Below are 11,660 nucleotides of genomic sequence, written 5' to 3' on the forward strand. Positions count from 1 at the left end.
CCTGACCTATCAGAGCAACGGCTTTCATGTGACTGGAGCAGAGGAAGCATTTGTGGCAAACAAATCGACTGCTGCCCTCACAAACAGACTATGGCAACCCATACTAATATTTAATCAGTAGGGCTAACTAGTAACTACTTAGTGGTGGGAATTATATTTGAACATGTCCAAGCAGACTTATCGATCATTTCAATTTGACTATTCAGTTAAATTATCAATATCTAAAATGTAATTTATGATATATATAATGTAAGAACAAGTGTAAATATCTACAATAGACATACGTATGAATTGAAGATATCAATAATTAACATTTTCTAGATAATGATAATCAGAATTGCAATGAATCAAAATGACATAATAATGTCAACTTGGAATTAAAACAGCTCAAAATTGCATTAGAAATATCCGTCAATGGGAAAAGTTGACTAGTCACAGATATCTACAATTAACATTTCCACAAGTAAAAATGAATAACTGAAATAAAGAATTAACATTTTGACCAATGAGAAATTAACTGTGGATTTCTTAAATTAGAATTGCTCCTCGTTAAAATGACATTCTGGATATGTTAGAATTTGTTAGAATTCCAAGCTCAGTAAAAAAGCAATTGTTGATATCTGCATTTACTATTAACACTACTGATGGTCTGTGGAAATGAACAGTTGTATTCCTCTTGAAAAGATGACATATAGTCTCAGAAAAAGATATAATTTATTTTTGAAAATCTGGCAGCCTTATTTGGAGGACATGGGTACAACACGAACAGTACCATAGGACTGTAACTATTTAGAGCTCTATCTCTTTGTGCTGTGTCACTCTATGCACAAACCTTTTTTTGTTTTGTTTGGGTGGGGGGAATTATTTATTTACTTCATTTATTTACTTCATTTTATTTCATTATTTGTGTATTTTTTCTCAATTGTTTATTAACTTGTGATGTAATGTTTAATGTACTGTGTTCTGTACGCTCTGCATGTTCTCTTGCATTGTTAAAATACTTGGAAAAATTAAATATTCCAAAAAAAACAAAAACACTGCTGATTAAATGTTTAAAATGTTGTCAATAAACAGATAGGATTATTGAATTAATGCGGCCTATTTATGGTCTAAATGTCTCAAGCTGAGCTCGGTTACACAAGCCATTAAACGTATGACATAGGGAGAGATATGCAGGGACAGGAACATTAAACTATGCTTTAGTTTTAGCGGCCATCACATGCTTATTAGACAAGGATGGGTTTAGAAAAGAAAACTCCACCAAAGATCTTGTATTCTATTCTGAGTATTAGTAATCTACACCAAGAAATGCCTCTCAGCTAGCTTTGCCAAGCATCCACAGCCATCACATGATGTGCAATGAGGCATTGGTGAGTGCACGTTTGTCTGCTCATAGTGCACAGTATGTGGGTGTAATGTGTAGCGATGCATCGGCTGCAGTTTTCTTGGCCGATTGCGATATTCGATTTTTTAAGTCCGACCTGCCGATTCCGATTTATTTTTTAAGAACTATAATTGACAGCGAGGTCCTAGACTAACACTTTTCACCACTGTCCCAAAAAAATAATTTCAAATCATCCCTAAGTCAGTGTAAACTGTCAAAAATGATTTAACGTTATTGTAATCTATTGTGGTTATTTGCATGGAAACAGAATTCAAACGATAGTATATTTGCTTTAATTAAAAAAACTTGGCTTTAGTAGTTTTAATTATGTATTATATGCTGGTTAGAGATAGCGTTAGGAAGTAAAACAGTTTATATTGTTGTGAAAACCTCTCCCTTCAGACAACCGGTTTTATTCAAGTTTCTCGCCAACAACACAGTTTTACAAGATTAAATTTGAACAAATCATGATAGCGATATAAGTTACCTTCTCCCAATATCATTTTTACTGAGTAGAGCTTGAACGCACCATAATGCAAGTCAATGCAACCTCTGTTAACATTAGCTCTGTAATAAGTAGAACTGTGCATATATATGACAACCTGTTATCATGTGATGGGAAAGTGTCATACTTGATGAACGATCATTATTATGTCAAATGAGCAAATTCCATCTGCTTAGGATGTTGGGCACTCTCTGCCCACCTCAAGGGACACACAAAAGAATCATTAAAAAAGGACAAAGAAGAGAGTGGTTGAAAGCTCCAGAAAAAAAAAGAAGCTAGAACGTCATTATTTTTTGCATTAAACATACATCACAATTTAACCACTACATGACTGATGTCCTGTACGCAGTAGGACTGCTTCTTCATAACATGCATTATGGCAAGTGTCTCATTTACTTCGTTTAATTTTGTACTTCTTTCCATATTTTGCAGTGAATAAAAAGGACTAGCTTTGTCCTGCAAAAAGAGGTTAAAATCCATCATGCGACCCGATACATAGGCCTTAGATGTGCTCACGGCACCAAACACCAGCGTAAACATGCCAGCAGACACCAAAACAGCCTTAAAAAAGAACTAGCTTGGCTGCGAAGAGGCCTAGACCTCCTTTGGCTCCCTGAACTACAGTGACCCCCAACCGAAGCGTACATCAAAGACTCAGTACAGTAGAGCTCTGAAGAGGCGAGAGCGAGCAAGGCAGACAGAGGGAAGAGGAACGACGAGATAGAGTGAATGAAAGAAATATTGTTGGGAAATGCGTCTTGGCCGTTGATCAGATCCGACATGTCCGCTGTAAGTTCAGGCCGCATGCATTAAGCCCCTTTAAGAAAAAGTAGCGATATGGAATCCGCTTGATCTTTCAGCTCCACAATGACGAAAAGTTGGAAACTACCTGCTTTTGAAAATCTGACTTTACACAAGCCTCTGGGGGCCATCATACGAGTCCAAAAGCAGGCTTCGGAGTAAGGTACCACTCCACACAGAGTACTGCAAGGCATCACAGCACATTTCCACACACTCAACAACATGTAGCATGGATGAAACACGTTTCCCCACATAAACATGTTAGGCCTGTCTAGTTAATGCTTGGAGCAAAAAGTGTTTGCATGTCCAGCGGGGGAAAAAAATTGAAAGTGGTAATTAAACAGTAATATTCAGTGAAAGGCAAAGAAGAGTGACTTGTTTTGCATACAGCAAAGGTTATCAGTAAGTATATTCAGCAACAGGAACTCAAACAAACAATGTGAATTGAGGTTGGCATAATCTTAGAGATTACAAATTCAGGAAGCTGAGTCAACAGGCATGAGTCTGACCTAGTTTGGCTCTGGGTTGTTTTATCTGGCTGTTAGGAAATGGCTATTGAGGACACTTAAGGTAAGATTTGAAATTCACTGTTTTGCAGTTTTTATCAAGCATATGGCTTGTTCAAAAATAATTGTGGAATTTTATGTAAAACAATGAACATAAAAAGGGCCGACTTTGTACCACAACATCAATATCACATGTAAATGATCAAATTGATGTTCAGAGGAATAAACTATGTTCCACTGTTAATAATCACATCAGACAAAAGTCTTCACAAACGCAAAAACCCCATTTAAAAGTTTTTAAATTGCAATTTAGTTTGGAATTATTCATTTGGACAACAGAGCTGTGTGAAATGATGACGATGCAATTAATGATGATGTCGAATTACCTGCCAGACCTCTCATGTGGTTTCTAGAAACGTGTTCACAAATGTTGACGCCCAGTAAGTGACAGATGTTGAATCAATTAGATTCAGTTACCTAATCGTGCACGATAGTAAATTAGCACCCACGGCTACAAAAACCCTACAATGTAGTCAGTCGAAAGGCCCGCCGCCAGTAAAAAGTTAAACAATATCTCAGTTACCAACAAGCAACAGCATGTAAAAGAAATGGCAACTGTAATGATTGAAGCCGGGCATACAACCTCATGCACTGAAACCAAACTTTGAGTGTGGCTAAGGGGCAATTATAATAGTAATCGTCACCCAATGAATCATCACAATCACCAGCATCATTATCTCGTTTATTCATATTCATGGTACTCGCCCAACTACTATTGAAATCCCTCACTACAACTCGTGTTTATGTTTTTGTTGCACGATGTCTCCCGTCTATTGGCCACTTGGATCTGTCCCCAAAACTGTGAATAGACCGTACACTTTGTTCTGAGGCTTCTATCCACGAAGGCCACATATGTCTCAGGCTGTGATCTCTCTGTGCGAGCTGTTGGCTGCAGATATTTACCGGAATGTCGGTTTCAGGGATTTCCCTGCCACTAAACGGGTAAGGCGCACCGCCTAAATGTTTTTGCTCCGTGTGAACATTAAAGCAATGTGGGGAGCATCTGAACGAGCCGAAGCACTGCACAGGGAAGGTGAGAATGAGGGTCCCGTCATCGAAAGTTAGAAAATAAGTTGAAAAACACACCGTCACTGCCTGTGTTATAAATGTTAATTTTCTATTAATTCACAGTGTTTTTTACGGTAGCCGATCTACCGTACATACTTCTGTCTGAAAATATATCAATAACACAATAATAGTAGTTAGTCTTGAGTTAGGAACACAGGTTTCACGCCGTTATTATTATCATCATAAGCAAGATCCTTTTTTGTAAAATAATTTGTGAAAATTTAAAAAAAATTCTGAAGCTGCTCTTTTAAGTTATAGAATATGATTTTACAGGGAAAATATTTCTGGGAGAAATGAAATGTTCAATTGAAGGCTGTGATATGGGTAAAGTAATAAATGAATAATTTAACTATAGTTCTGTCTAAAATGATGTACAATTACAATCAGAAACCTCAGACCCTTCCAGAACCCAGAGTGGGAAAAGTCTCAGGTTGTTCTGCTTTTCACTTTGGAATGAAACGCCACTTTAAAATATGTCGACATAGCAAAATAAAATGTAGAATACATTTTTACACTTTAGAACAAATAACATGTGCATACAATTTAAATAACCAAGTTGCCAAGTTCACATAATGTCAAAAGGTTATTTGATGAGGAGCACAACATTCACTGAACCACCACAACTTCACCATCAACAAAGCAGAACTCAACACTTTCTGAATGATGCATTCGCAAAAAACATTCAACACTAATTTTAACACTCAAAACTTCAAAAAGTGTGTGTGTGTGTGTGTGTGTGTGTGTGACATCTTCTTGTTTACAGGTTTTTTATGCCGGTGTGAAATAGGAAGAGCTCTGAGGGGCCATCAGGGGTGAGTAGGTGAGAATAAAAACACGACTGAGTGACCGTTCAAGCAGAGCGAGGGAGCAGCACACCAGAGCAGATATGTACACGTGGCATCCCTGTGTGTGTGCGCGCGCACGCACACACACACACACACACACACACACACACACACACACACACACACACACACACACACACACACACACACACACACACACACACACACACACACACACACACACACACACACACACACACACACACACACACACACAGAGTCCGTCTTGCTGTGGGACACACTGACGCATGCAGCACAGCAACATGGAGGGTTTGAATTCACTTTTTAACATTTAGTATGCGTCAGTATGACTTACATATTTTAAGATGAAAAAAATGAATAGGCGTGAAGTACAGACATCTATGTACTGTACAGGTAAACATTAGCTGCTGCATGTAAAGAAAGTAAATGAAGCACAAGTAAAACATATATAATATACTTAATGGAAGAAGTATCATGCTCCTTAAATGCATCTTAAACTATTGGTCTCAAACAATGTTTCAAGGCCGTATTTCACCCTGGGCATGAAGCAAGAACATCTGATTATCGGTTACATAACGATATGTAAATTCCCATAGAGCAGCAAGGTGGGCTCCCTGATATACAGTACATGGAGTCAGCTGCTATGCTAACACATGTGGATACCAGGGAGTTGTTCATTGTCCTGTTTTCATTCCTACTGTGAGATACAGTATACATCAAATAGTGCAACAGTGTTGTGTTATGTCGTCAACAGCTCCTGTGCGTCATATGCAGAACAATATCACGCAATGTGCTCAGAGGCACCGTCACACAACAGTGCTGTCTACAGTAAACCTCAGAGTCTGCATTTAGTATACAAACACACTCGCTTTCATGCAGAGCTGAAACAATTAGTCTTTCAATTAATTATTCAAAGTGAGAAGATCAATCAAATGCACTCGTCTTATTTCACTTACAAATGAAATACAATCTAAATGACTCAACGTGTTATTTTGTGGGATATGTTGGATCATTGTGATAATTTGTGCAGCATGATAATTTCAGAGAACATGATAATTTGAGAAATAATTAATTATTGGCAAACTATGCTTGTCTGGTGGTCCATTGGTGAGTCGTTCAGTAGTTTGTTTTTGCCATTTATTGATACTGTAATGCGTTTGTTTTTTTTAGACCTTGGTGCCCTGCATCACAGGCACACCGCATGGAAACACACACCATGCTGGCGCAACAAGCATCAACATACCAGCAAGCAGTTCCCCTGAAAAAGGCAGCACTGTGGCACAGATTCCTGGTGCAAGTACCGACATTTGTTTTTAAAAACAACACTTTGTTGTTTGAATGAATTATGAAGTTATAAAGAACACTCCATAAAGTGATTTAAAACAGCAGCTCATTCGGATGCCGTCTTTGCGTTTCTAAGCTTTGTCTTCATTAATCCAAACACATCTTGTGGTCTTCCCATTCAAGCCATGGTCACAAAGACGCTCATAACACAGGAAACACATATCTTTCTTTCAGAGTTCTACTCACACAGCCATTTCAGTTATCAGATCAGAAGCGAGGCGTGTCCACCATGACACTTGTCATTCTCACTGTCCATGACTTTCTCACGCATTAAAACACGACCCACACTCCTGCATCCTCAGAAATGCACACATCATGTTTTCTCAATGAATCATTTCCTGTAGGAATAACACAGTTACGTAACTGCGATATCTTTATAGCGAGCACCGTGTTACAACACAATTTTTGGAAAAATACCAGAGGGCGGAACTTGGACAAACTATGACGAGATACTGTGTATGAGACCAAGTTCACAACTGTGCCCAAAATAATATTGATTTTCAACATCTGATTGCAAACAACCACAAAAGAGAAAGTGCTCTAGGTTACTTCAATAACCAAAGACACAAGATTAGAAATATGTATACACTGTCATCAGGGTGACTATCGCCAACTCAACTAGTTATATTCCCTTCATTATTGACCTGTATTTCTTTCCACTACTGTCTCTTTCCAACCTAGCAGCTAATGTATCACCTCATCTGCCTTCTCTGACACTATTTATGTAAATACAGGAGAATTTATTCCTATATTACATTTGTCATGTCATGGCATTCCTAAAGTGTGATGTGATGTGGATGAATTGGGGAAATGCGTGTCCTGCTGTGTCTGCCAAGTGGAGGCGATAAGCGCCAGATGCTTTCCAACCCAGGGGTGCTAGCACTTCCCTCACAGAAGAAAAAAATGCCACGGAAGTACTCTTTTTTGGGGGTCTTATTGAGGCGATGTTTCTTTTGTGCTTGAATCACACAGACTTGGGCATGACCGCTGTGAAACGCACCGACTGCTTTCATTTACCAAATGCAAGGTGTCCCACAGGGAAATGAAGTGCCCTGATACATCACTCTGAGCTTTACTTGATTTCAGGAGCGTCAACAGAGACCAGATATTTTCTGAGGCTGCGGGAGACCAAAGCACAGCCCTGTTTTGGTCAGGTAATTCTGACTACAGTGGATTGTAAACATAGTCACAATGGTAAAACCCCATATAAATCACTGGTTCAGTAGGACTTGAGGACTGATGAAATGGATGCAATTACAAACACTTTGTTGATTTGTTGTATTTCAACAGGAAAGAAAGCTAAAATTGAGAATAACCCATATTTGTAAATTGAATGAAATTTACTCCAAAGGTTGCAGCGATCAACCAACAAGTCAAACCAAAGAAGGTCATTAAATGTCCAATCCAGTGTGTCTCTGGGGTCAGACTGCGAACAGCTTAAGGACAATGTTTATTTTTCCTGACACAGTGTTTGAGATTAGAAAAGTTGTCACCAATGTCAAAAAACAAAAAGGGTCGCCGAGTCCTAGATCACAGTTTCTATTCTGGGAAACGTATCACAGCTAAGACTGCCGTAGAATAACGCACATATTTGAACATTTACAAAAGCACAGCAAATACCCTCCGACCACACAAATACAAAGTCAAGCATAGCGTGAAAGAAAGCAAAGTAATTCCATGACACCTACCTGGAGAAGCCGACAGAAAACGCTGACAGGGCTGCAGCAGAGGGGAGCCCATCGTCGCCCCTCTGTAGCCCGGATGACGCTCCAAAACGGTTCCCCCTGGCCCAGCTCTCCCCCACCAGAGGCCGGTTTGAGTACAAGCCAAAAAGATCCTGGTCTTGTAGGCCCACTGTGGAGGACGGGTTGGCTCTGTAGTGGTAGCTAGATCCTGCTCCTACGCTCATAGATGAGGGCATGGTACCACCACCTCCATGGAGAGAGCTCCTGTTGCTCTGGAGACACTGCGCCTGGCCGAAACCGGCGCTCTCCTGCTTCTCCTGTTTGACAACACCAGGAGTACGGATGTGGATGACAGAGTCGTCCGGATCCTTCTCTTCCTTGATCATAACGCTGGAGAGAATTGATGCAGGCTGCTGTTGATGGTGAAGCTGCTGCTGCTGCTGGAGAAGGTGGTGCTGCTGGTGTATGGGCTGGTGCTGCTGATCCGAGCCATTCACACTGGTACAGTTCACTCCGTTACCCATGACGGGCTTTGTTTCCTTTAGGAAGCCGCTGACAGCACCCCCGCCACCTCCACCCCTGCTGTCATGTAGGATGTTATCAAAGTGTGCCACTTCCGAATCAAAATCAAAATCGCTGATTTCTGGCAGGGAATTAGGAAGGTCCAGGTCTTGCCAAATTTCGATATCCTCGATTTGGCCACTGCTGTTGCCATCCAAATCACAGGGACCCGCGCCTGTGTGTCCGCTGTAGGTTTCTGGGTCTTTATCCTGAGACAAATTAGCCTCCTGCTTGATGTGCTGGGGGAAAAGGTCTGGCAGAGGGAGGTTGCCCAGGATGGAGGAGACTGAGGCGCTTATGACAGAGGTGGCCCTCCTGTCCAGATCGGAAATACCCTGTTTCAGCAACGGCAAGTCGCCCTCCATGTTGAATCCGCCAATATCCTGGTGTTGTTTCGGCATTCGAATGATTTTACCCTCCTTCATGTCTGGCCCCTCAAACAGGACATGATGCTGAGGGGAGTCAAAGAGGCCTCCTAGCTCCCCCTGGTCTTTGGTTCCACACCCTCCATTTCGGGCCACTGTGGGCTGGGGCAGAGACTCCTGGCCAGGCGGGTGCGTTGCAGACTGGAGCAGTGAACCAGCTGTGTCACCTGTATCTCTGCATTCTCCGTCTCCTGTCTCTCCAAATGTCAGGCTGTCGTCTCGATTACCGTTGCGCTTCAGTCCACCCTGATCCATTTCTTTATCCCGACAGGACAGTGAGGGTGAGTCAAAGAGAGTGCACACACACACAGAGAGCGAGAGAGAAAAGAGACAAGGTTAAGTTATAAAAAAAAAGAGTTGATGCTAAATAAATCTCTCATAGATCATTCACAGCCGTCTTGAAACATCTGCAATAAAATTGTGTTACGGTGCAGTTTAAAATCACTATTGGTGCAAGGTCCATATATAATAGTATGCCTCTGCCGACACTATTCTATGATTTATTTATTATCTTCAAGAAATGACAGCAGTCGTATTTAACCGGCCATATCCTCCTCTCACACCCACACTGGAGAAATATGGCAGAGGCACCAATGGCACAAACCAGGCTAAGAAAAATCCGTCCAGGGGAAAAAAAAAAAAAAGGAGACCACAGCCATTACATAACATGACTGACCATAATGCTCATGTTATTTCTTTGAACTGTGCCCTCCACTCAACTCGAGCGTCAATAAGAGCAATGCTCAGGCACAGCAGAGCATTGCACAGCCGAGCACACACATCTGTCGAAGGAGATGAACGCACTAAGGGTCTCTGGGTATTTGCAGCAGTCACCAATCACCGTGTATCTCCATTTGCAGCAGAGCGCAAATTAACAACTCAAGTCAAAACTCCATTTCCAAAATAAGAAATAGAAATAAAACTGTAACACAATCAAAAGAATGAAAGCAAAACCATGTGGCAACAACATGTGCAAAGAAGAAGCTCTATGGTGTTTATACTGCGGCTCACTCATTTGAATCTCAACAGTAGCAGAAGCGGTCACCTGCGTCAAATTCTCTGTTTCAATGTCAGTGTCAGGGCCCGCATCGGTCAGATCATTCTGAACTTGTATTTTAATGTCAGGACTGTTTTCAGGCTGGGACACACAATCTTTCCTAATTGAGATTGCTGGTGTGATGCTTCTTCTTTTTTTTTAAAGAGAGAAGTTAAGGAAGATCGTTGGTGCATCAAAGTCCCCTGAAGTTTGGAGTTTCCTGACTTGCCATCATAGGCTGCTGTACTTTTCCCACCAACCAGCACAACACATCATTACAGCATTAGTGCAACCTTTTGGCTGCGATGGGAAATTGCACCGATCACATGCCCACGGCCGGGAGATAAGCTGACGTTTGTGCAACCGGTTCTCCTTTTCTTATACAGAAATAAGACGGTTATAAGTATTAGGGGATCTGTCAGCGGGGCGCACGGTGCAGGGTTGTCAGTGCGCACACCACGCAGCACCGGGGACGCTCCTCGTCGGCCTACCTCCGGGGAGGGGGGGGAGACACAACCAAGCGTTTGCCTCCCTCGATAATTCTCCAGCGATACAAACAAGTGGTTGTTGCAGTATAAGCAGATCGTACCTGTAGTGAGAGGATGCGCTCTTCCACTTAGGTCATCTCCAGTCAGTCCAAGTTGGAAAACATATGCCAAAATACGCGACGTCCACACACACACACACACACACACACACACACACAGTCAAAGGTCTCGATTAGGTCCTTGCAGTAATGTTGCGCGGTGAAATGTCAGCTGGGTTTGTCACCGCCTCTCTCCCTTTGCGGCAGAAAAACATCGTCCGCAATATCAACTATTTTAGAACTAAAGTCAACAGCGTCGCTGACCTGGTTGGCGCAGTCGAGATCCGCCGTATGTGCGCGCCTGCTTGCCCGATCTGTCGATAACTTTTGACGCACGTCGCCGGCATGAGGAAGAAAAAAAAAGTGATCGATCGCCTCCTCGCTCGCGTTTTCAGAGTAATTCCGCAGTGATTCCACAGATATGCGCCGCGATATTCTGCTCTTGCGCCATTAAAACCCGTGAGTACGTGAAAGTTATATAACACAGCCGTGCTGCCCTCGCGTACTCAACTGAAAACTCAGGCAGGGCAGGGCGGACAGTTAGTGAAACGGTGTCAAGCTCAATGAAACAAAGTCGATCGCTTCTGCCTTGTCCTTTCAGAATAAAAGCCTTTGTTGTTGCCATCTTCGATTAAAGTTACATCCGAAGCCATTTTAAAGTAGTTTTTTTACCATAAAGGCCAGTTTGGGCATAGTACACGGCATGATTTTGTTTTTTTTATTCAGTTCTGTTTTTTAAGACGAACATTGTTTTGCTTTTATTTTAAAGCGGAAATAACTGTGGTAGCTTGACGCAGCTGCTAGTTTGACACTTGCCTGTGAACGCCCCTTTCCCTGTTGAATCTCTCTGCTGAGGAATCTGTCAAAACGTG

At 41.7% G+C, this 11,660-nt stretch overlaps 1 protein-coding gene across 2 annotated transcripts in view; it reads right to left on the reverse strand.

The window, feature by feature from the left end:
- Positions 1–11,281, reverse strand: part of LOC306788256 (glucocorticoid receptor-like) — a 55,759-nt gene extending 44,478 nt beyond the window's left edge. The window contains exons 1-2 of one of the 2 annotated variants that reach the window (XM_079283698.1): positions 11,053–11,281; positions 8,184–9,423 (exon numbers count right to left, since the gene is read on the reverse strand). In XM_079283698.1, coding sequence (XP_079139824.1) covers positions 8,184–9,421 — 1,238 coding nt within the window. In that variant the 5' untranslated portion in view covers positions 9,422–9,423; positions 11,053–11,281. Of the gene's footprint in view, positions 1–8,183; positions 9,424–10,791 lie in introns of both variants that reach the window. The other variant, XM_079283697.1, reaches the window with a different exon arrangement.
- Between the last annotated feature and the right edge of the window lie 379 nt (positions 11,282–11,660).

This window comes from Melanostigma gelatinosum (assembly GCF_949748355.1).
Source record: "Melanostigma gelatinosum genome assembly, chromosome: 14".
Lineage (NCBI taxonomy): Eukaryota > Metazoa > Chordata > Actinopteri > Perciformes > Zoarcidae > Melanostigma > Melanostigma gelatinosum.